Below are 27,402 nucleotides of genomic sequence, written 5' to 3'. Positions count from 1 at the left end.
GTTCACTGACCTTAGTATATGAGATAAGGTGCTTGCATATAATTAGGTTTTGAAAGTAAGCATAGTGTCTCTTATTTACTAACCTCCCCAAAACAATATCTGCCAGTTTTGTAAATCAACCCCAATTGTGTTTTATGGCCTGACCAACCATGAATCACTGCTTTAAGAGTTCGGGAACCAGATGCACTGTCAGTGGTAACACAATGTGCAGTTCAAGGAAAAAAACATTTACAAAACAAGCTCTGTTTGTTTGACGTGGTGGTATAGTGGACAGCTACCTGAGACCCAGCACTATACCACCACGTCAAACAAACAGAGTACTACATATCATGTGGACATTCCTCCCCAGGTAACACACTGCTGTATATATGAATACATTTACCGTCTTGTGTTGGAGAACAAACATAGAAACCACGACCAGTTGCTTTTTCTAAGCACTACGGCTTTTACAACTAAATCACTTCACAAGTAGTATGAGAACAACTGGCCTCCACAGAAAAGATTTGAGCAATACTACCAAGTCGCCCCAACAAACCCCTGAAGAAGCCTTATCAGGCGAAACGCGTCGGGTGGGAAACAAAACTATTGCTGTCTAAAGAGGACCAAAACTACTTGCACTGTAGGCTTACCTGTTACCTAGCTTAGTTTTCCTACATTAGTACTAGGCAGTACCAGTACAGGTCATCTCTGTCTAGTTTTAAAAATTTTTCGATTGAAATAAAGTTTATTGTTTTATGAAAAACACTCTGTGCCCTAAAAAAGCCTGCCTTTCTCTATTCCTAAAACTCTCCTTCTCATATTTATCATAAACATATTCTTTAAAAAGATGTTTCTGACTTGCTGCAACCTCTGTATATTACTATAGTACAGTTTATATATGTTTTACATGAAAAAATTCAATAGATTTTTATTTAAAGATGTTTCTGACTTCAAATATTTTTCTGCAGTTTCCTGTTGTGCTAACGAAATCTAATCTTTAAAGTAGATTGATTATAAGACATGGAGCTGAATTTCTGATTTTCTACGCTGCATACATGTCTTGCTATGTTTATTTGGGAAGTATTAAATCCAACATAACAGCTAGCATTTTGCCTAGTTTTTAAATGCATGTTTACACACTGCGGGCCAGTCCTTTTCATTTGCTGGCAACAATTAGTGTTTTTTTCTGGATGTTGCAACATTTGTGGTGATGTCTCTCTGATGTTACACTAAATAAACGGGCAGGGCAGAATAACATGTGTGTTTTGTAATACACATCAGATGCTCCTGAATGCTACCCATAGCTTAAGCAATTCATTAGGAGCGGTTTCCAGATTCTCGAAACACGCTGATTTAGGGCCGCCTAAAAGCTTCAAGAATGAATGTCCACCCTCTTTATCTGTTTGGGCAAATCACTGAACTTCATTTGATTCTCTGCTCACTGCCTGATATTGATCTACATAAAAATGCACTTGATCTATGTAAAATACACTTGATGTTTGATGAGGCACTACAAATAAATAGACCAAAAAGTATTAGAACAGAGCTAGAGCTAGATAGTGGTTTATAAAAAAAACCTTACTATACCAGCAGTGGATCTTTGGATCATTTATATTATAGAGCGATATATTGAATGTGTATGTGTTGAAAGTGTTATGTAGTGATATAATAAATCCTCACTATACCAGCCAGCATATATATTTATATATATATATATATATATATATATTTATTTTTAAGCCTCACTAGTCCTTGAAATACCATTACCAGTAGTATCTGTTGCCAAGTGCCCTTTGTAATCACTATTTGTCTTGTAAAACATATCTGACCATTGACTAATTTTAATGATCTTTGACACTTGCCTTATTTATTATTCTTGTGTAACTGAATTTACATGACTACCTGAATTTACATGAAAAAAAATATTAAAACTATGTAGCATTGGTAAAATGAATATCGCACCTAAATGCCTGCTTTGAAATATTATCTAAGCAAATGTAATGTATTGTTTTTAATAATCCACTTTAAATATTTATGTTTTCCTTGCAGGAAAGAGAGGTTAGTCTGACCCATATAGAGTCCAGACCTTCTCGTCTCAACAAAGATGAATACCAGTTTTTCATCAATTTGGACAACAAGAGTAGCACAGCCCTTGATGAGATTGTCAAATGTCTGAGGCAAGATATTGGGGCTACTGTTCATGAATTGTCCCGAGATAAGAAAAAGGATGCTGGTAAATGTTTTTTTAGTGTTATTTATGGTATCTATAGCTTCCAGTTTGGGTATAGTCAAATGAGCAGTAATCTATCAGCTATGCCTTGCTGGCTAACTTTTTGTTCATCCATGCACAGTTTACTTGGACAAGTTTGATGGGCAAGCACTTTTATTTAACCTAGTATGTAAACTGTGAATGTAGATTATATTTTTAGCAACCTATTCTAATTTTTACATTCAATTTTCTATGTAATATTTCAATATCTATCACATATATACCTTGATCATATAAATAGAAAGTTGCTCTGAAATGAAGCTTAGAGTCTTTTGGACTGATTTACTAAGGAGCAACGAATGTTCACTTAGCAGGGTAAAGTATTCCTTACATCTGGCATTCGGTGAAAGATTCCCTGGTTGTAAATCTTCCAGGTCCTTGCATTTTAATGGCAGTAACAGGGAATGTTTTAGTGAAAGTGAGATTCACTGCCTTATAAATACACTCCATAGTAAATTTGTAGTTCCCTTTGAATACCTAATCATTTGAAAAATGAAATTGGAAAAAAGTGGGAAATTTGCTTACTCATTGATTATTGACGTAAAAGCAGTTCACCACCTTATTTACTGAGATAAGCAAACATTTACCCGGCAAAGTGAACTTTTCCTACACGTTAAAAACATCCACAGTGACTCTGATATACTAAAAGAGAAGTGGAAGAGAAGTGAATATGGTAAATTTGCATTCATAACAATAATTATTATTGTTATTATTATTATTATTATTATTATTAATAATAATATACAGAATTTATAAAGCACTAACATATTACTCAGCACTGTACTTTAAATAGGGGTAACAAATGACAGGCAGAAAGATACAGACAGTGACACAGGAGGAGGAGATGACCCTGCCCAGAAGAGCTTACAATCTAAGAAGTGAGGAGGCAGCACACAATAGGAATATCATATCATTTATTCTAACATAATCCTCCTTAATTATTTTTACCTTGCACATGATTTAGTATTTGAACACAGCTTTACTTTATGTAGTAAGGTGAGTTACCTACTTAGTAAAGGAACTCCCAAATGTCTGCAGTCAGTGTTAAATGTTTTATCATGAAAAGAAAGAAACCTCATGCTTAGTGTTAATGTGTATTAAACCAGTAAGGATCAATTAATACATTCACCCCTGGGGAACACTAAGTAAGGAATGTGTAGCAAGTATTTGTAGGACAAAATCCTTCAGAGCCTAAAGCAAAGAAAATGACATGTTTCCTCTCCCCTAAAGCAGAAATCCTAATATTTACTTTTTTAACAAATGTTGATTTAGCTTTATATTACTGAACACAATTTAAAGTACTATGCAATGTCAAAGCTGTGTTGTAGTAAAATGCTAAGAGGTGGAGCTTCAATGACTGTGATGCACGCTGCAGTGTACAATCCCAGCCAATTCCTGGCATGTGTAAGATAATAAGAATGAACCAGGAACAATGTAACTCAAGAAGGTAAATTACATTACCAGTGTTAGTCCAAAGGCAAAAGAGAAAAGGCCAGGTTTCCCAATAGCCCTGAAATATTCAGATCTGAATATGAGATATATGAGCTTTTAGGGAATGTTGCATACTAGGTTTGATCTATTAAAGCTCTCCAAGCCTGGGGAAGATACACTTTCGTCAGTGAGCCTGGGTTATCCATCAAACCTGTATTGTGTCTAGAGTTATTTCACTAGTGGAATCAGGACTGTGTATACACAAAGTAAACCAGTCAAAATGCCTTGCCGGATTAATTTTTAACCAAGATTTTTCCCAAAGCTGTCACATATATTAGTAACTACGATCTAATTGTGTATTATTGGTTTGTATGGAACTTTCCCCTAAATTAATTTGACTGTATTTATTTCCTTGTGCAGGCAGCCCAACTCTTACCTAATCTATCATAATTACCTTAACTTAAAATAATTACAAGCTTACAATATACAATGCTAAAAATGGCTCATTGGGATAAAAATAAGATACCTGAAATGACACAAACTGTCTAATGAAATGACAAATAGCTATATATAAATAGCTCACTAATTAAGTATCTCATTTTTGACCCTTGTATTCATTTGGCTACAACTTGGGTGTTCAGCATAAATGCATAGAATGGATCTTTTCTTCCTAAAAACAAACCAGTATTTATTGGTCAGGACACAGAATGTCCTCAGTTTTCTCTGGGGGTCAGTGTTAAACCAGCTCTTGCCATTGATTTATAACTCGGCAAGAAGACAACCCGCCTGCCCAGACAGACACTGCAGTGACAAGCATGACAGCCAGAGAATGTTTTCAGAAATCCGTTAATGTCTAATTGGATTAATTTAGATTTAGAAGAGTGAGATCCTGGCGGGGCATCTGAACAGAATATAGTAGCCACAAGCAAGTCTGTTTTTAGAAACAGATAAGAAAGAAGTCATTGTCTGCACTGAGAAAATGTTTCATGGTTGGATCCTGCTTCCTGAAAAATGGTCACAAACAGCTAATTATATAAACATAATGTATATACAAAGATTTTATACAGCTAGAATAATAATAAAAGTTTCTTGCTGATATTTCGGAAACTAGCAAGCTGAGCAATCCTCAATGTTATACAAAAGTCACTTCAAGGGAAAAAAAGCATTTTCCAATAATTTGCACACAATCTTCAAAGTGTTTTTACTAAACTAAACTTCCCTAGGGTTTGTTTTCCAACCTATTGGGTACCGCAATGCACCCTTCAGTTTTATTTTTGCATTGGCCTAGATAGTAAATAAGGTTTACAATGTTACTCATATACCTAAAACTTTACCTGTTTTTAGAGTAGGATATTATCATAATTGCATTTATGCCCTGCTTAAAGCCTTTCAGCATGCAACTGCCACATTGATGTTACATGGACATTGGATTGGTGAATGGTTTGTTCCAATTCACACTGGCAGAGAGGTTTCGTTGCATATACCACTTCCTCACCCCAGGAACGGCTGCCGCTTGGGTAGATGCTGCATGTAGCATTTCTCTTTGGCAGCCCCACTGCCAGCTGTCACATGTGCATATATGAGCACTGTGCAAGTGCTTGAGCCGCTGGGAAGGTGCCATGTAAAATCTCCCAATGAAGAGGCAGGTGTGACCCCTCACCATTAAAGCTTAAGGACCCATTCACATTCAGTTAAATTTTGCATATGATATCAGTAGTACACAGAACATGGTTGGTATATACAGGATGTACATTGCATCTACATGGTACTTATCATATTTACCATTCATATACTTATGTTGCTGCCATTTATAGCAAACCAGAGTGAACTCCTTTCACATGCCAAGATACAAGTGAAAGCACAGCACAATAATTGTTTAAGATCTCAGATTTTCACAGCAGCAGCAAAATGATAAAAGTCTAAGCTGACCTTGTCTACAGAGTGACAACACTGCTGTGTGATTTCACTGTAGAATAATTAGAATTGTCCTGATAACGGAAGGGGAAATAGGGCAGATCCACTGGCAGGGGTAACAGCAGAGATTGTCCTTTTCCTCCTGTTCTATCTGATACCCATCACTTGTATCTGTTTTTATTTTACTTTAAAGTGCCTCCAGTGGATTCTATTATTACCTGTATGGTAACCCACATACAAGAATGACCTGACAGTGCCATCAAAGGTGCCTAAATGTGCTTCAGGTTGTGCCGCATCAAAAACACAATGCAGGGCTAGTGGGGATTGCTTTGTAGATATAGGAAGAAACTACATACCACATAAATTAAATGTTGTAGTTCACCTGTACAAATAAAACATTGTCTGAACTTTGAGACACATTGGTTCACAGTGGTTAAACCCTCCCGAGGTACTCAGTGCTGTAGTTCTTTTATACATTAGACAGCAGACAAAGCCAACAGTGGTTCACAGTACAGAACTGACATGACAACCCTAATATTTAAGGTAGATGTAAGACCACCGACTTATTAATTGACCATCGAATAGCACTTGTTGTTTGAAGATATAGAAATATGAAGAGATGGTGTAAAACCTCTAGGAAAATATTCCTTACAATATAAATATATTCCTTATATATATAAATATATATATTTAGGAATATAAAAATATTCCTTATGATATTCTGTTTTAAAATAGTAATAATAAACTAATAATAGTACTATACTAGTAGTATATAGTACAATACTAATAATTGATGCTTCCATACAAATAAAGATTTATCAGTGTTGCTGCCCTGGCTACATTATTAGTTCAGTATATTGGGAACATAATAAACACATCCAGAAGTTTTAGGTGATTTCCAAGATGTAATATTTCTAGTCTATGTCCTAGCATGAGGGGCATTGAAATGAAGGTGGGGCTATAAAGTAGAGTCATAGGTATTGTTTAGGTAGTTTAGGTAGTATACAGCTGCCTCATTTTTTATTTTTTTTAATTGGGTGAATGGTATATCTCAACAGCTCTGTATATAAAACCAAGAGGATTCTACATTCCTTAATATCTTGTACCATAGGAAGCTATACAAATATTATTCATTATTTACATGTGCCTAAGGCATGATCTATAATTACTGTATAACCATATGTATTGAGTTGGGAGAATCAGAGAAGAGAGGATCTTACTGGTTCTGTGACCTATATACTGAGTTCTTTCAGATTCTGCTAACCAGTCCATTCTGTGCAATAGTAACTAGTGATACTTTCCATAAAGGATCAATTTATTAAAACACCAGTGCCAAATAATGTTTTATAACACAAGGAATCAAATGATGATATGATTAATAAAAATTAATATGATTGCACACAAATGATTTATGTTATGAAAAAGGAAAGTATTATGCAATAAAATACCAATATACTTTAAATATTTTTTTCAGCTTAGTAAATCATTCTTATATACAGTTAGTCATGAAGATGAAGAACTTCCTACGTTTTTAAAAATGCTATTTAAACAAATATTTAAACTTTTAACCACGATTTCTATTGGCAGAGGTGACCCCACGATTTTATGTTGCAATAAGAGAAGTTAGTGCTAACATTTTAGTACAAAAACAATTATTGCTAAACACTGCCACCTTGTGGTCATTTTATGTCACAGCACTTTTTGCCTAAAGTATGGATGCCAAACTTTTCTGTAGTTTAGGATAAAGTGGAGAAGGATTAAAGCCCCTGTCAGGTTTTACTGCTGTTCAAAATACAAAAAACAACATTCAGGGGTGGTGAAAAAATATGAAAATCAGGGGCTAAAAAGACTAAAGGGGCTAATGCATACTAAAAATGAACAGGGGGAACTTTTGGTATCTATAAATGTGATATCAACGGTTTCCGACAGACTTATATATGTGAAACTGATTATATTGCTATCAGGGGATATAGACATCTTAGCCCCGACACCCATTTTTGCAAATGCCAAGTTCTTTTGATTGGGGCCTGGTACAGAAGTACTCCTTTTCCCTCCCTAATGCTTAACCTCCCATCCCCCTAAGTTGGCTTTGCCCTAAATACAATAAGAACCGTCGCAGGATCATAAAATTGGTAAACCCTGGAACACTATTTCTTTCAAGCTAGATCTCCAACTTGATAGGCCTTGGATTTTTTTTTCTGAGAACTTATACTTTACAATCCAATCAATCCTATAAAATTATGGTGTTGCAGCTTTGTCTGTGTATAAATATATTATATGATGTATCTAAACAATATTCATCATATATATCAATATGTGTTATACGTGCATATTGTTTATAATTGTTATAATCGCCACCTATGGCTGTATAATTGAATATTAATTTATCTGCTTTTCCCTTTCCTATTTTGTGTGCCTACTTTGCCATGTCTCTGTGCATTTTGGGTCCTTTTCCTTCCCCTTCTTGTACTTGATTCCAGGTGCCACCTCTGCTTTTTTGCTTCATGATGGTTTGTGCTCCTCAGCATCCAAGCTGCATCAGAACAATATAATTCCAAGTGAGTAAGCTTAATTGCTGCTGCTTCTATCCTAAACAAATAATGTGCATGCTGTAATAAAGTTTAAAGATGGTTTATAAATGCTCAAATATAAACCGTATAAATGGTAAAGCTAACAGTTTTACTGCCATAGATAAATAATGAATAATAGGAATAATTAAATGTTTGCCTTTACTGGAGAAAATGCTGCATGTGACTTGCTTAGTGCTTGGCACACATGGCATTTGTTTACATGATCAGTGCTAAAGGAAGGGATCTGTCCATCATCACCACAGACATCATCATCACTGAGATCTTGCTTTAATAAATTTAGATATTTCCATATGGAGGCGGTGGTGGAGCTGCCAAGTTAAGCATTTCATCCCTTTTCTTGTTCTTTCTTTATGAATCCCAACATGGCTGAAATGATCTCATTAATATTTAAAAGGACTCAGTTTCAACTCACATGATTTGAATACAAATTGACTATAAAAAGGAAACGTTTACTATGAATATTAAGTAAATAAAGTAAAGATTTTACTTTTTTCTATACTATAATAATATAGTATCATTAGTTTGTATTTACAAATAATATTAATATTGATAAATAATATAAAAGTAGTATATTATTGTACATATTTTATTGGGCAACTACACTTAAAAAAGTTATTTCAGTATTTTTGAAACATGTCAAAGAATACAAAAACATGCAGTTACATACATATAACTGTAATACAATCACATTTCTTATGTTTTACACCTTACCACGTGATCAGAAAAATGCACGTTCAGCTGCAGGCTGACAACATAGGTGCCAACCCTGCCCAGTGCTATTTGCCAATATGGCATACCACTCCCACTCTCAAATCTCCACACAAAGGTTTAAGAGAAACTAAACTCAAAAGTGCAAAAAAAAATACACCTACCTTCAATCCCGCAGGGCAGTCCAATCCTCCGGCGGTGTCCTGCATCGGGTCCCGCATCATCCCGGTGTTCCGGGCACCGCCATTTTCTATTTTTCTTCCTGTTCTTTCTATGTCACCAGACCCAGGCACCCATTTTTCTCTTTGCACAAAAAGGCTCCTTCTGCGCATGCACGAAATGTTCAGGCATGTTCAAAAGGAGCACACAAGAGCCTCTCAGGATGCGTGACGTAGGTATCCCAGAAGGCTTTGGGCTCCCATTCATTTTTGATCCCCTAGGTGTTTGAGAATTAGGGGCCGGTGCTACACCCTTTTTTTTTAAACTTACATAAAAGCGTTGTCTACCCTTTTATGTAAAGTGAAAATTCTGAGTTTAGGTACACTTTAAGTACCGGGTGGTCTCATGTGCTGTTTATAACTACCAAACAGATATAACAAAATGCTTCTATTGGTATATTAAAAAAAAATACCAAAAAGACGCAAGTAAGAGAAGTGCATTGGGTGCATATTCTTTATATATTCTTCAACTTCACCGACCTTTGTCTTTCACTGAATTAAGTCATACTACAAAACAAAATGAAGGTGTCCACCCAATAAAGTAAGGTACAGACTCCTTTAAAATTGGCACCCTGAGGTTGTGGACCTTTGCACTACTCTAGTTCATAGTTCATGTCTGTGATCATAGACTGTGAATGCCATGTTGGAAGAGTCCAAGATTTATTTTATTGATTTCATTTTATTTATCAGATAAAGTTTTCTTCTTCTGTTTAGATTAGACCAATCCTTTAGGTAATGTGTCTTCTTGACGAAACTGAACTTTTTAACAATAATATTAAATATTTTTTTTTACATCCAAAATGCCAACATACAACAATGCCAGAAAGACAAGGGAAGCTAAACTTTAAAGTGAATTCCTGGACTTTGATATCCATTATCGCTTCTCTTTGCATACCTTCTAGGAGAAAGACTTCCTTTATTAAATAGGCCCCTGTAGTTGCATTAGTTAGAACTGTACCCTCCTCTAAATATAATCATGAGGATGATAATTACATGCTTTTTTATAATTCTATAGTGCTATTTACTATTATTATGATTTTGCTGTAAATACACATAGTTTACAATATATATATATATATATATATATATATATATATATATATATATATAATGAGTAAGTATAAGTTCCTAAATGTACCATGTTGTCAGCCTTTTACAGCCCCCTGTACAGCAAAGCTCAAAATGGAGAAGAAAAAAAAACAGCACAAGTTGCCATTTAATTATGCTTTAGAGCTGGTGTGCTATCATGAAACATAGTGATAGGACTTGAGAGTGGGAAAAAGTCTATATGAGCTCATCAATATCCTGCTACTTCTTTCACTGTCCAGTTACATTCTGAGAGAGGCTAACTGTAACCTTGCAAAAGTAAAAATCAGGTCTCCCGTCCTAACAGCCATGTCTGTGCAATACAGCAGAGCTGTGTACAACTCAGGACTAGATGGACATAAACAGAAATTCTTTGGCAGGTAAGATGGGTCACATATTTTTGTATTATATGTGTATTTAGCTGTTTTTGTGTTTTTATGTGTAATTAGCTAATTAGGTATATTAAAATTTTCACAATAAAAGAGTGGACTAAAATATATATTTGACTGCATACTAAAATTCACATTTATTATTTGTGTTTATTATTAGTTATCAAGCAGTGTGACTAGGAAGTTTGAGGGTTTATGACATTTTATTATTATCTGTTGTGTCCTTATTTCAGTTCCATGGTTTCCAAGGACCATTCAGGACCTGGACAAGTTTGCAAATCAGATTCTGAGCTATGGTGCGGAGCTGGATGCAGATCATCCTGTGAGTGCCATATTTTATTAAATATATTTAGCAATTATAACATTATATATTCCTAAAATATCTATGGTACAGTATATGAATAACGGTATTACTATTTTGTTGTTTTTTATTAATTCACCTAGGGACAAATTTATCAAAGCAGAGAAGTTTTCCCCTGACAATGATTTAGGCCACAGGGATACCTTTCCCGTATGTTAAATAATATTTCTGTATTCCAAAGCTAAAAAGGTAAAAAAAAGTCCAACTCTTGGGTCAATTTCTTTTTATTAAATTGGAAAAGGGTAAAAACCTTTATCAGGTTTATAAAGCTCTCAATAGGAAGATTTCACTGTGGAATTCTGCAAAGGATCAGCACACACCAAATATGGTTTAACTTTTTGCTTTAGGCTTAGAAGTTTTTGGATCTATACAATACAATCTCAGTTCACAATCTTTATTTTTAGCCATGTTACTCTTATTTTTAAATCTTAAACACAACCAACTCTTTTTAGTTCATTATAATGGTGTATTAGCTATGTAATTTGCACTCTATGGATTGATGAGCTGTATATATTATTATCTTCTATTTTTTTAAAAGATCTGGTCAGATCTCACCCAATCTTTCCTTGCCTTATATACAGTGGATACATTTATTTTCTAGGTATTTGAAACAAAAAAGCATTCTTTTTAATGGTTTTACTAAAAAATCACATTGTGATGGTCAGCCTCGATCTCATAGGCCAAATATAATGTGCAAGCTTAAAGTGGATCTATACCCAAGAACTAAACTTTGCATAGATCAGGGGTCAGTAAACTCCGGCCTTTAGGCCAGATACAGCCTAGCCGGTAGTTCATTCCGGCCTAACGCCCCCTGATACTTCTGCCGCTGCTGTAAATAGGGAACGCTCCCTTAAGGTAAATCCCTCTCCCCGCAATGCATTGCGGAGGAGAGGGATTTCACTTCAGGGGGCGTTCCCTGGTGGTGGGTGGAGCCATTAGGGTGGGTCCGGCCTAGTGTGCTCCCACCCACCCCATAAATGGCCTAGTGGCCATAAAACTTTGCCAACCCCTGGCATAGATCATTAGCAAACAGCGACAATAGTGTCAATAGCGCCCATGGAGTACCCACCACTTCATGCAGCAGTTCCTCTGCTCTCTCCAATCCCAGCAATGAAGCTCTCTGGCGGCCTCCGGAGGCAAAAGCAGATGTTGCAGGAAATCTGCAATTCACCGTCTTTACCCCACCTTACCCTGCACATTAACTCCTGATTGGCAAGGGCCTAAATAAAGTTGTATTCTGACATGGCAGCTTGGCGTAAAATAGCAGAGTTTTTGCTAATACCTAGGGAATGTGGTTGTCTCACTTTTCTGTTCCTGTTTTAATACTGATTGATTATTCTCCATTGCTGCCCAAACCTATGGCTTCTTCATTCCTGATCATGAACTTTCTAACTTAATAATTAATATAAACTTTTTCTCGTTATTCCCCTAGCCATGAACTTTCTAACTTCCCTGGATTTATTATTACTATTTACCAACTTAGCTGTCTGACCTGTTTCACCTCTGGCCCTTTGGGGTTCCTTGGTGATTCCCATTTGGAGTTCCTATCAATCTTTAACTTCCCCAGGCTTCATCCCATGTGCTGGGACAGCAAAACTTGCTTTCTGAGACTGAGCTGGGGCCTATCTATAGGTACAGGCTGTTAAAATATGTAAAATGATTGGAGTCTGGGTGAAGCCCTGAAACTTGATCAGGACCTAACAAATAGTTATCTTTTATTATTCAATTCCCTTACATTAATGCTAGAAAAAGTTAAAACACCTCTGGCGGGGGGCCCTGATCTCATGATCATGCCAACTTAATATATGATGACATATTCACTGCATTGGTTAGAGGTAGCCCCTTTCAGACACTTCTTTTCATTCTTCTCTGTAATTTAAAAAAATGATCTTTTTTCTAAACCTTTACTGGACAAGACAAACAAGAAGCTTGTCATTGAGTCCTAAACAGAAGAATATCTGGATTAAACTGATGGATGTAGTTTATATAGGAAGCTGAATATACTATAAAATAAGGTTATTGTCTATTAGGCAAAAATAGTGTTTTGGATAAAAACACAAAACATGAGTTTCGGTGTGCTTTAGGTAAACGACTCAAGTTATATAGATTTACATTATATATGTATTAGACATTGGTCTGCTGTTTTGTTATTTCCACAATTATTGCTCAGGTGCGTTTCTTCTAAAACACTGACCGCTTTGAAAAAACAGAACAAACCACACAGAATATTCATTTGTGACTAACACAGAGGGATAAATGCAGTGCTGATAATGTTTCTATTACTTTAATTGATTTTGTGTAATTACAGATAATTGCTCACTTCATTCAGTATGCATTAGGCATCATTGTATGCTATGATTCACAAGCTTTAGATTGATAATTTCAAAAGAAAAATAAAAGCAATGAGGGTATGTTTATTACACCTAAGTGTCATTTCCTGTGAATAACAAATGATTTGTCCTTTATCAACTACAAAAAGGCGTAAAAGCCTAAGCTGACCAACAGTGCAAATACAATGTTGAATGTCATTCAGTTGGACTTAAAGTATAATACACTTAAAAAAACATTTGTCACAAGTGAGAAATAATGGGCATTACTAAAAAACCAAAGCCAAATTATGAGTTATATAAATAAACATTTACAGCACAATGTAATTAAACTGCAACCCACTCGTATCTTTTTAAAGTCAGGTTTAGTCAGGTTCAAAAACCATTCGTTTCACATATGGCCTGTGTGTCGTACCTTCTCTCAGGTCTATTACCTGTGACCTCTGTTGGTAACATTTAACACTTACTGGCATGTCACAATTCTGTGTTCCCGCCTTGCACCACGGTTGCTTCCTCTAACACTACAGTACTTAGCAATAATATATTGGTCAGTGGATAGAACCATGGAGCAGAATCAGGACAAAAGTTTCCAAAACTCCCATATATGTTGTATGCAGAAAGTTAAAACAGTAAGGTAGATGGCATGGGCTAGCAGAGAGGTGAACATAATGTCCCTGATTTATTAAAGCTCTCCAAGGCTGGAGAGAATACACTTTCATCAGTGAAGCTGGGTGATCCAGCAAACCTGGAATTGTTATAATTCTTGGTGGTTATTTCTTAAAAGAGTTTGGCATTATACATGGAAAATGAAAAGTATAATTAATGTGTTACTTGTTTTTAGGGATTCACTGATCCTGTGTATCGGGCTAGACGTAAAGAATTTGCAGACATTGCATTTAATTACAAACAGTAAGTACAGTTACTGATAGCATATATAGTTCTTTCCTACATATCATTTAGTACCCTATTAGGTTATTACATTTTTCTTGTGCAATTTGAAATACAGTTAGTGGGAGATGTTAGCACTATCAATTTTATGGCAGACAGGAATGTGTCAGAAATTTATTGAGCACAATTGTGTCTCTAGGAATGAAAAAAATACCATATGTGTGTTTTAAAAATGTTCAAAGATTTTATACTTTATGGGCATCTAGGTTAAAAGGACATCTAGCATACATCTCTGTACTATTATTTGTTCTGCTGTCTGTATAGCTACAGGTAGACCATACATTTATACATTATATAAATATAATCCATATTTGAAAAGAATCCACAGATTAGATGGTACAGTATTTTATAGCTAATGAAAAAGTGTTGGTTATCTTAATTTGTCAAAGTTGGTTTCCATACACTGGATTATCAGACTAACAGCTTACATTACCATTTTGCTAGTAATACAAGCATTATTGTATTACAAATTTAAACAGTATGCTGCATAATTTCTGCCACTCACAAAATCAGTCCCTGAGCACTAAAAGGTAATATTTCCAATACTCTTTAGAAATAAAGTTTTACGTAAAGTTTGGAGTTTGTATGTTTTCTCTTTGTTTGCATGGGTTTCGTACTGGTAGGAAACAAAAGGCACTCATATCATGGGTAAATTTTGTTGTGGGTGCCATTCATTTTCATCCCAGGGACAACCGTTTCAGGATATAAACCTGGGATAAAAGTCAAATCTGGGAGGGTTCTAACCCTTCCCCATTCTATCCCCCCCCCCCCCAAAAAAAAAAATAGCTCCAGATACTCTTGTGGTCATGGTACATCTTAAATATTTGCCATTGCTTTCTATAATAGAGAAGATATGTATGGGGTTGGAACTTACAGTAACTCTAGCAAGTATTATTCTCTATTTCTTTATTAATATTTCTTTAATTCTCCTTTATAATAAAATGTGCAGCCATTCAAACACAAATTAAATGTGTAATAAGGAATCATCATCAAAAGTTCCAGAATGTATATGGCAAACTCTACTGTTTTAGAATGTTTTCTAATTAAGACATTGGTGTGCCCCATTGACCTTTTAAATAACATAACATGTTACTGGTCCCTAAAGTCTGGAATGATGATGCATTGGGACTGATTTATCAAGGAGGAACATGGGTGACCCAACAAACCTGAAAATGATTTCTTAAAATCATCTGCTATAGCTGGTCACTCATGACAGTCTATTCTCACCATTCATGAAGAGCTTTAATAAACCAGGCCCACTGTTTTAACATTAACATATACAGTGTAAGTCACATGACGCGGGTAGCTCGGACCTTCTAGCCCATCCCTTATAAACACCATTGTCATAACTACCTTCTACTACCAAACTCCCCCTGCATACCAGCCACTCCCACCAATTAAATACCCCAACACAAAATCTTGGATTTAAATTGGCTGGCAAGCAGCCGTTTATTTAAAACACCAATAAATAAAGTTTAACTTTCCAAATAATTAACAAACAAATATCCAAATAAATAAATGCCAAAATAAATTCCATTTTACACTTTGATAAGCATACATTAACATAAATTAACATAACACTCCATTATTAATATAATTATTATTAAACGGGATTATATAATGTTAACATATTACATTGAATATAGCTTAATGAACCAACAACAACTTAATTCCCCTTTTAATAATACATAACCATTACAACAGTATCCATAATGTTATCAAACTCCCAATTATACACCCAAACAACCAAGCTGCAGGTCTCAGAAGGCAAAATCCCACCCAACAAGAATTGAACCCTTCCAACATCTCCACCTTGGCCCCTAGCTGCCCAGCACTGCCTTCAGGAGCCCTAATCATCCGTTCACCATAAAGGGGAGACCCCACCAAAGGGGATCCCCCCTGCCAAAATCCACCCCTTTTCAATACACTGAATCCCTGCCTTCCAAGACCCCAACCTCTAAAACGAACCCACCTCTCAACTCTACCTAAACATAAGAGGGAGGGTGGGCGGGAAACTTTTTCTGTCCAAAAGAGGGCCTCTCACTATCGTCCAGCCCCTTTTAACATCTCCCATTCCTAATCTCCTCTTCTCCCACGTTGTACACTAGCCCAGCCCCCTCTGGCAACACTACCCTTTTTCTTAACCCCTTAAAAGCTCTGGGCTAGGCCCCAGCACCCGGTCATGTAGGCACTGCGCCTAATTCTTACGGCTACGTGCCTCTCTTTATATCTGTTTTAAAAGTTTTGTCTAATGATTAAGTTTCTTGTGTTGACTTAACATTTCACGTTTTCTTTTTAGTGGTCAGCCTATTCCACATGTTACCTACACAGAACAGGAGAAGAAAACATGGGGGGTAGTTTTCAAAGAGCTGAAATCTTTGTACCCCACCCATGCCTGCTATGAACATAACCACGTCTTTCCTTTGTTGGAGGAATATTGTGGATATAACGAACACAACATCCCTCAGCTTGAAGACGTGTCTAACTTCTTGCAAAGTATGTGATTAATAAATGGGTAACTAATCAAAGAATAGACACCTATAACCTAATGTATTTACATATTCTGAACACGCTTTTCCTAAAGAATCTTGTAAGGCTGCTGCCAGCCCTCCAATGTAGACAACCAAGGGATGTTTCTAAGTTGTTTGAAACTATCTGAAAGCTGATTTTTTGTTGTAATATTTCGGGAAGAATAACCTTTTGTTATACATTTTGAAAATCGCTAGCGAGTATAGGAACAGCGTGTTTTAAAACTCTTTTGGTGCTTGCTAATACTTAATTTATATTTGTTTTTATCCTAGGCATAACACTTGTGCTACAATGCACAATGCCAGTTGTGTCTTTTATGTTGTGCTTTCAAGAATTAAAGTCTTTTGAGTGAGCTGTGTAATATAGTGTGGCATAAAAATGTTTACAATAGTTCTGTCCTTCTGCTTTGTGGAGTGGAGCAACCCTGACACTTAAAATATTGTTTCAACATGTTTTAAGACTCGTAAAAACATTTACCTTTTTAAAGTAACTCTACAATTAGGCTTTAAGCACCAAACCAGACCATAATAAATAACCCCTAACCTTATTCAATTATTAAATCTGAATGTACTCATGCTTAATGCTTTACTTATCATATAACTTTAATTGTTATACCACACCTCAGATCATGCACAACCTAAACTCATAAAATTTAAACCTGATTTGTAATCATTCGTCTTAAACTTAATTTAGGTTTTATTTTATCAGCATGGAATCTTTGGACACCAAATTATCTAGGTCCTACGACAAACACTAACTGTCCTATACAGACATCAGACTTCTGCTGCTGGAAACAATCTCTCACGGTCGTTCCCAGTGACAGGAGAATGATTTTCCCACTTAGTCTTTAGATTTTTAATACTAGCCTAAGATTAGCACAGCCATTCATTTCTGGTAACAATCATCTGGCTTGTGTACATAGGTTAACTGTGAAAGCAATTGTTTCTCAGTAAAATTTCATGATGTCTGCGTTACACTACTTTATTATGCATTATTGATCTAATCTGCTTACATGACACATTAGTGTAAAACATGTTACCTAATTGTAAAAATGCTAATTTGAAAGACTGTGAAATACTGCAATATATTTTGGCAGGCATGGATACAGGCAGAGAATATTTTGACCATTTTGTGTAATTTTTTTTCTGTTCTAAAAAGCTTGTACTGGATTTCGTTTACGTCCTGTTGCTGGTTTGCTCTCCTCTCGTGACTTTTTGGCAGGACTTGCATTTAGAGTTTTTCACTCAACCCAGTATATCCGTCATTGGTCAAAACCGATGTATACACCTGAACCGTGAGTACCTTTTGCTTATTTTTCAAGTACTCTAAATTTAATTATAAATATTATATATTGAATGCAGACATTGGCAAGCACCTTTATAGGCAAGTATAGTTTTCTCTGCCTTTTTAAATGCCATATTGTAAATGCTACATCTGCAAAAGCCTGCACAAAAAACAACCCATTCTTTTTTTATTAAAACTATTTTTTAAGACAATTTCAAACATTTGCAGCCTGAAAACTTTTAAAAACACCTGGGAAAAATGGACGTTTGAACATAATCTGATATTGTACTTTTTTCCCAATGTGCTTGTCAAATGAGACCTGAGCTTAAATGACATCTTAACTCCAAGTTTTTTAATGTGCCTGCTAGGGTGATTCAACCACTGTATTTGTCTTTTAATCCATTATCACAGGGATGGAAAGTATGGAAAAATCCTAAATGTTTAGTTGCTATTTAAAAAGGAAAAAAGAGGATATCTTCCAAAAAGGACATTTATTGTAGTGACATCTGTCTAAGAGGAGATTTCCCACCTTTTGGAGATTGTTCTCGGACTTCTTGTTGAACCTACAGAAGAGAAAGTAATAGAAAAAATCTACAAAGGAAGATTCAAGATGGCCAAAAAACCCAGAGGTTTTAACTATCCCTCGCTCCTTCCAAACTGTTTTCAAAAGGTTTTGGCATTAGATGTAATTTAACATTTTGGCATCATCCATCAATGTTACATGGAAAGGGCCTGGATAAGGCAGTTAGAAATGGTATTGCTGCAAAGTTGCATTTTTTCATTTGGGATCTAGGCCCGGCGTGTTCTGGAATGAATGGGTGGGCCAGGCACTCAATCTCTTTTCTCTATCTCAGGCCAGGAATAAAAGATGGCTATGGTGTGTATGATGTAATAATAAAATAGCACCTGCCTTTGTATCAGAGGGATGTGGTAGCATGAGGCCAGGTGGTGAGGCTGTGTGCTGGGAGAACCTAGGAGGCCTCCAAAAGTCTATATCGGTGCGACCAATATCCTGATGAGTGTTGCATCCTGAGTAAAAGATGTAATACTGGGGGAAGCAATACTGGGCAGCCCATGTTGTGGGACAACACACTTTGAAACTGCAATACCTCTTACCTCTGAGTACCAGTCTCAATCATGTAGTAGCCAACTGTATGGCAGGAGTTAACGTTGATGCTATTTTTATTCAGCTGGATTAAGTTATTTTGTGTTTAGGTATTTGAAATGGAAGCTACTTAATCTGTGCCTAAGTCTAAATAAACTGACTTTTCTGAAGCAATAGCGTCTTGCAATGAGTTGATCCCCCAATATCTCATTATATATATTAAAAACGACCTTTAAAGGTGGTAACAACAAAGTAACCAGATCCAGCAGTAGAGAAAATGCTTTTTCCAATATGACTTTTGGAATTAAATGTATAGTAAAAGCAGCACCGGTTAATGCTCATATACAGACAATGCAACATCTAACATAAGATAGGAATGATCCAAAATTATATAACCCAATAAAAGCAGAAGACAGCTTTCAGCCTGACAGCTGGAGGACTGTTTGATACTGCACATTAGCCAAAATATGCCTGATATTTCTAATTTGTTTGTGACTCTATCAATCAAATGCACAAGGCAATTTGCACTGTCTCACTTTTCTTTGAGCAAAAGACAATGTTTCCTAAAATTTACAGTGTAGAAAAAATAAATGATAAAACCACACTGAATAATCGTAAAATACAGACTTACCATATATCAAGTAGGGTTTAATTGCTATGGTAGCTTTTACCAACTATTTGCAGTTCACCTTTCACAGTTTAATTTTACCCCACATTCTAATTTGATGTTGTAGGTTATTTCTTTTATAAATCACTAAAACATATTTGCTACATCTTGGTTCTGATGGAAGAGAATTATCCATTATGAAAAAAATAATTTTATGTCATTTTGTATTTATTTTTTACCTATTTACAGAGATATTTGCCATGAACTTCTGGGACATGCACCTTTATTTGCTGACCCAAGCTTTGCTCAGTTTTCTCAAGTAAGAAATCTGCCCTCATACATTAGAATTTAGAATAATAGCTAATAATCAAGTGACAAAATAACATTTTCTTCCTATGTATCCCAATAGGAGATCGGATTGGCATCACTTGGTGCTCCAGATGAATACATTGAGATGCTGGCTACAGTAAGTATAAGTCATATTGTATCAAATGGTTAACGTAGATTATTTAGTGGTTTCTACAATTACAATGTATTATTTAAATACATTTAAATAAAACGTATGAACTCTCAGGGAGCCTTCAGCTTAACAAACAGTATTAAGGACCCCTAAAATTTTTGCTTAGAGTCGCCATAATTATTGAGGCTCATTTATAACATTTTCTATGCTGTACACCAGAAGGTTTCTCCACACTGAGGGCTTTATTTTGTGGCCCATTCGTAAAATGCAGGCTATAGTGTAAAGTCTTTGCTATGGCACTGAGCTATTTACTTATAGTCAATCTAATGCCTTTGACAGGTCATGTGACTGCATTTTCATGCTTTTGATTTTTTTATTTTACAAAATAATTTGTAATGTGCCCTATTAATGTGCCATTTTTTTATAAACAATAGTAAAGTAAAGCTATACAGGCGCTTTGTAAATGAACCCTATATTTATGTCCTCAGATTCCAGATTTAATTTGCACTAATCATATTTGTTATTTTCCCCCCACAAGGTCTACTGGTTTACTGTTGAATTCGGCCTTTGCAAGCAGGGTGATAAAATAAAGGCGTATGGAGCTGGCCTGCTTTCATCATTTGGAGAATTACAGGTTTGATTTTTGATACTCATTTTAATATATTTACAAGCTAAGTACAATATAGAAAGAAAATGTTATTAGTTGTGAAATCTGGATGATCTGTATAAGAAGAATCAGTTTTATGCATTTAAACACTGCTTCCAGTTTTTAATATGGAAAACAATTCACATTTGGCTTATTCTTTAATCCAAGAAGCAGCCAGTCAGAGTTCATCCATCAATAATATAACTTCAGTAAACTAAAAGCACATTTGTTGGCATGGGATATAGAATTTACTGGATCTATCTTATTCTTAGTGCTGTTTAAATAAAACTTGGGGCTTTGTATTATTGTTGTCAGTTCTTACTGTACTGATGCACAGTGGTTTCTTTTAACCTCTCCTTCAGAACCATAAGCCTTGCGTGGCCATGAAGCAATGAAATAGATAGTTTTGTGTGACACTATTAGCTGGGTAACTGGGGCAGGAGGCATATGATGGCAAACCTAGGTGGTAGAAAGAATAAATCTACAATCACCTTTAGATGCATGTGTCAATCCAAAGCCAAGTATTTACAAGCAGAAGGGAAGTAACTGATCACAGATAGATGATAGATCAAATTATGGGAATTAATCCAACCCTCCAGAATGAAAATGTGACTCACTAATATTCCTTCTGTAAAAGTGCAGTAGTCGTTCTTCTAACTCTAACTGACTTACAGTATTACTAGTTGTGAATTTAGGAGAGCACATTGATGATGTCTCATGTACCACTAAGAAGTCACATGAAGATATTCTGTCTTTGTGTTCCGATTCCAAGGTTAAAATTAGAAGGATTTTTAAAGCTCCCAGGGCTCAATAGGAGAGTTTTCTTTGTACTACTCGCCCCGGAACAACCTTTAACCATAAAGGAACTAAAGGAAATCCTCCAATAGCAACACAGACATAAGTCAAGTCCTAAATCATTCGCCAAGAAGAGAAAAGCTGGAACCTGTTCAGCTTCCCCCCCCTCCCCATTTCTGTCTGGTAAAATATTGCCTCCTAACCATGAAGTGAAGATAAACCTTTCCTTCACAGCCACACATATATAAGCAAATCCTTCCCTATCCAAAAACCAAAAACAAATTGCTATAGATATACTTAATTATCTATTAGACATTAATACCATTTACTTGTAAGTTTACTTATTGATGTTTTCATCTTTGTAAAGTACTGTTTAACAGAGAAGCCAGAACTTAAACCCTTTGAACCAGAAAAGACCTCTAAACAGAAATACCCAATAACAGAGTTCCAACCAGTTTATTTTATTGCTGAAAGTTTTGAAGATGCCAAAGACAAAGTGAGGTGAGAGTTTATGTTGCCAAAGATTTTTACTATGACTTAATTTGTTCAATCGCTCTTTATTTTTTCCATTTATCAGAATATACTGTATAATATTCCTGTGATATGTCCAATTAATTTCCCTTTATTGAGACATTGGGCCTGATGTATTAAAGCTCTCCAAGGCTGGAGAAGATACACTTTCATCAGTGAAGCTGGGTGATCCAGCAAAACTTGAATTACCTGTTCCAGAATTGAAAACATTTGCTAACAAATAGAAAATTAATTTTAAGAAATTATTTCCAGGTTTTCAGGATCACCCAGGTTCACTGATAAAAGTGTATCCTCTCCAGGCTTGTAGAGCGTTAATACATCAGGTTCATTGTTGATGAATGTACTATAAATGATATACATCATTAATATACTCCTCATAAAAGTGTACAGCGCTTCGCTAACTAAATTCTGTTTAATAATATTAAAATCAAAATAAACCTAACCTGCAATTTTACATTTTTTGACAGGAAATTTGCTGCCACAATACCTCGTCCTTTCTCAGTTCGATACAATTCATTTACACAAAGCATTGAGGTACTGGATAATGTACAGCAGCTGAAAAATTTAGCTGACTGCATTAACAGTAAGTCATTCTTGTTATCCTTGCTTTTTGTTTTCCTTGTATATTCTCTTGAAATCTCTTAGAAATTTTGTGCAGCACGGTGGCTCAAAGATTAGCGCTCTGGCCTTTGCAGCACTATATCTAAGGTTCAAATCTCATCCAAGACACTATCTGCATGGAGTTTGCAGGTTCTGCCGGAGTTGGCATGGGTTTTATCCGGGTACATCGGTTTCCTCCTACATTTCAAAAACAAACACTTAGGTTAATTGGATTCTCCCCCAATATTGACCTATGACTGAAGTACGGACATTAGATTGTGAGCCCCTTTCAGAGACAGCTAGTGACATGACTATGGACTTTATAAAGTGCTGCATAATATGTTGGAGCTATATAAATATTGTACAATAATATATTATATTTTTTTATGTAGAAGAGTATACAGTCAGTTTGTAACTCTATAAAAATGATGAGAAAATGGCTTTATGTTTACTTACATGTTCATAGAGATTAGGAATGAAGGTTAATAATGTATAACAGTGGTACTATTAACCCCCTCCTCCAGTGGCTTGGCAACAAAGGTAATGGCAGTTTCATTTGCAACCTGGCTCATGCTTCTAGTTTCCCATAAGGTCTAAAAGGCCACAGCTAAATTTCTTCTTCATAACCATCACCATCAACTATAACCAACAAGTTGACAATATTTCAGACAAGGCAATAAAAATATTTCAGACACAGCCTTGCTCCCAATCAATCCTATTTAACTGTATAGAAGCAGTTCTGTACCATTTTGTGCACAAACTTTCATGTGGCTGCTGTTGGTGGGCATTTCCTGAAAGCAACAAATTGCTTCTGGCCTCTCGGCTGCTTTTCCTCCTCCAGAGGAAGAACCACTCCTCAACTCACTCAACCTCACTCAACCTCTCTCAACCTCTCTCAACCTCACTCAACCTCACTCAACCTCACTCAACCACATGACAAAGAGGCTGTTAAACTCTGCATTGGCAACATAGTAGTTGAATAGGTTTGCCTAACACATTTTCAATTCCACATGTAAAAGGGGCCTTACAAGGAAAATTTTATATTGTGTGCCTTTTTTTTACCTGCAATGTCTGATTAAATAATATAATTTAAATAAATTAATAACACCTAAATAATCAAGTATTCCTCTCCTGCAGGTGAAATTGGTATCCTGTGCAGCGCTCTCCGGAAGCTGGAGTAAAAATAATTATGAAAGCTCTGCAGTGATCCATGGATGAAGATTGTTATTCAGATATGTTTAGTTCATGGAGTTCACTTTAAAGAAGAAAGGATTTAGCATTACTGCAATAGAACATTTACATATACTATTTAGAAATCAAAGGGGTAGAGTTTACCAACATTCTTCTGAATATGTTATTGCATTGTGTAATGTCATAAACTGAATATAAAAATGCGTTTGTTTATTTGGGTTGAACACCATTCCGTACATATCTTGCAGAGTATATATGTATATCATATTGTGAGAAGGTTCAGCTCTACAAATAGGTAAGGCTGGTATAAGAAGAACTATGTGCTCTTCCTAAATAAGAACCTGCATTTTATTCAAATTAAATCTAACAGGGGATCTAGGATCTTCACAGGGACATGGATTAAATCTATCTATCTACATACACATACACAAGGGCAACTCATCATGAAACCCAACAAAACTTTTCAGTGCTAAAGTCAAAGTAGTAAATGATCTCTATATTAGGGTCCTATAGATTAGCTTTGTATAATATTGTGGAAGTTGTTGTAACATGAATGTATTTTCCACTGATATAAAACATGATCAGCATCACACACTGTAAAAATAAAAAATGGTCAGTGGTATGTCATATTCAGTAGGTGTTTTTTTCACATGCAAACATTGATTCAAATTGATGCATTGAAGCATTATTTTCTACAAGTACTTAGACATAAGGCTTAAAGTTATAGCCATTTAACTAAGTAATGGTAGTATGAAATGCATCAAGGCGCTGTTATGTGCTTCTGAGTGACCTATGTTGGGATGTGAACAAAGCAATGGTTTCCCTATAGTAGCAGGACTGTAAAATGGAGTTTATTACTCCTTTCTTTTGTATTGTGGCAGGAACCAAATGATTCATAAAATTCCCTAATATATATCAACACTATTGTAGACGCATATATATATATATATATATATATATATATATATAAATATAATAAAGATATTACAAAATTGTTACAAATTCTTTTCTCAGTTAGAATATTTTACACCTTATATATATATAGGGTCTATAAACTGTTTTATGTATTCTATAGACGCATTACTATGCATATTAATTAACACTTATCTATGCATAGTAATATGTAATTTTACTTCAATGTATTCTGCAATATTCCAAAAAAGATCTTACAGTAAATCCTATAAAATATATCTAATAATGCACCCAAGTAAGAGGTAAAGGTCAATACTTGCACAGTTTAATGCTGAATTACAATAAAGTCTATAAGAATATTAGATAGTCACAGAGATTTTTCCATACACACCTATTTTACCTGTATCACATTGGGGCAGTTAAAAAGGCTGCATAATCATGGCATACACAGGTAAATAGAGTTAATATATTGGGCCTGATTAAATAAAGCTCCCTGGAGAGAAAACACTTTCATCAGTGAAGCTGGGAGATCCAGCAAACCTGTAATGAATCTGGTTCAGGATTGAAAACATTTGCTAACAAATTCAACGATTGCTGGATTACCCAGCTTCACTGATGAAAGTCTATCCTCTACAGCCTTGGAGCCTTTATTAAATCAGGCCTATTATTTCTAAGTTAATAAAGTTATTGCTAGGAGCAAAGGTAATTGTTTAATGCTGAAATGCAGGGCTATAATGTTTCTTTTCTCCCATGTGACAGCAACATGACTATCTAGAATTTAAACAACTGACAATCATTTGTTCTGTATATTTCCCAAAGTTATGGAGCATCACATGTAATTGCACATCTTTTACAAATAGTCTTCTCATACATAGTTACATAGTAGGTTAGGTTGAAAAACGACATAGGTCCATCAAGTTCAACCACTAGGGAAATAAACATATCCCAGATATAAAACTCTATGGACGTAGTTGGTCCAGAGGAAGGCAAAAAAAAAAACCCTGGTACAATTTGCTTCAACAGGGGTAAAAAATTCCTTCCTGATTCCATGAGGATGTTCCCTGGATCAATGGTCACTGTTATTTTTACTTAAAATTCTTAATACCCAGTTATATTCTGTGCTTCTACAAAAGCATCCCACTTTTTCTTAAAGCAATCTATAGAAGTTGCTGAAACTACTTCCTGAGGGAGCCGATTCCACATTTTCACCGACCTTATAGTGAAGAATCCCTTCCTTATCCGGAGCTTAAACTTCTTTTTCTCCAGACGCAAAGAGTGCCCTCTTGTTCTTTGTAATGATTTCAAAGTGAATAGTTGGGAAGAGAGTTTTCTATATGGACCATTTTTTTATATTTATACAAGGTGATCATATCCCCCCTTAAACATCTCTTCTTAAGGGAGAAAATATTCAGTTCAGCTAATCTCTCCTCATAGCTGAGCTCCTCCATTCCTTTTATTAATATAGTTTCCTTCTCTGCACTCTCTGTAATTCCACAATGTCCTTTTTGTGAACTGGTGCCCAAAACTGGACTGCATATTCCAGATGTGGTCTGACCAATGCATATTCCAGATGTGTGTCTCCATCTCTGCAGTAAACTATAACGCATTATGCAATATAAATATATAGGTGTAATATGATTATAAGTGTTAGTTTTAAGTCTGGAAATTTATTGATTTTTATCTTTCTTTACTTATGTCAACATATGTGCAATTTTCTTTATCTCAAGCTTAAAGCATATATATTACAATAAATATCCTATGCATACATATTTTTCTTTATAACATGCTAAACATAGTTTAATGCATAATTACATGTCTATAAACGTTAATATACATGTATGTCGCAACTGGTAATAAAAATAATGTAATCAAAGATTTTTGTGTCATATACTTCAATTAGCAATGAGACTCACTATATTGGTTAGTCTAAAAAACTGCAAAATTAACTGTTAGACAAGGCAATACGAATTCTGTTAATTATGTAAATAACTTCTCAGGTACTAAAGTCATATTGATAGAAAAATGCTATGGTAAGTCAATAATAAACAACATCAGGGGACCACTGTACACATGCCAGATTTTAGCCCAAGGTGGGCATTACCACAAATCATCTGATGTGTGAACGGAAAGTGACTTTGCCTAGGTTGTGATTATGTCAACAGTGTGCTTCATGTAGTAGGAAACATTTCTTCCCTGATTATAATATAATGGATAGCCTCATAATACTATACATCATGTCTACCAACAATGGAATAATGCCAATAAAATCTTTTATTTTTCATCTTGCCAGTCCCAATATGTGGTGGCTGCATAACAATGCGGAATATATCCCTCTCATTGGGTCTGATTGGAGTAAATACATTTACCAAATTGAATGATTTTGGAATCATTCTGGTTCCTCATGATAGTCTATTTTCTCCAGTCTTGGAGAGCTTTAAAATTATATGTCTTTCTTATTTTTAATTTGATAACAGCGTAGCAAACCTTTTCATCTGTGCAGAATATAATATAAATGCATTAC

The 27,402-nt window shown here is 35.4% G+C and overlaps 1 protein-coding gene across 1 annotated transcript in view; it reads left to right on the top strand.

Moving 5' to 3' along the window:
* Positions 1–26,754, top strand: part of PAH (phenylalanine hydroxylase) — a 32,788-nt gene extending 6,034 nt beyond the window's left edge. The window contains exons 3-13 of the mRNA XM_072401147.1: positions 2,029–2,212; positions 10,819–10,907; positions 14,115–14,182; positions 16,521–16,717; positions 17,909–18,044; positions 19,996–20,065; positions 20,156–20,212; positions 20,745–20,840; positions 22,015–22,148; positions 22,646–22,761; positions 23,916–26,754. Of these exons, the coding sequence (XP_072257248.1) occupies positions 2,029–2,212; positions 10,819–10,907; positions 14,115–14,182; positions 16,521–16,717; positions 17,909–18,044; positions 19,996–20,065; positions 20,156–20,212; positions 20,745–20,840; positions 22,015–22,148; positions 22,646–22,761; positions 23,916–23,959 (1,191 nt within the window). The 3' untranslated portion in view covers positions 23,960–26,754. The remainder of the gene's footprint in view (positions 1–2,028; positions 2,213–10,818; positions 10,908–14,114; positions 14,183–16,520; positions 16,718–17,908; positions 18,045–19,995; positions 20,066–20,155; positions 20,213–20,744; positions 20,841–22,014; positions 22,149–22,645; positions 22,762–23,915) is intronic.
* The last annotated feature ends 648 nt before the right edge of the window (positions 26,755–27,402 follow it).

This window comes from Pyxicephalus adspersus, chromosome 2, assembly GCF_032062135.1.
Source record: "Pyxicephalus adspersus chromosome 2, UCB_Pads_2.0, whole genome shotgun sequence".
NCBI classification, from domain to species: Eukaryota; Metazoa; Chordata; class Amphibia; order Anura; family Pyxicephalidae; genus Pyxicephalus; species Pyxicephalus adspersus.
Note: the sequence above shows the minus strand (reverse complement) of the source record. Positions and strands in the feature narration are given on the sequence as shown.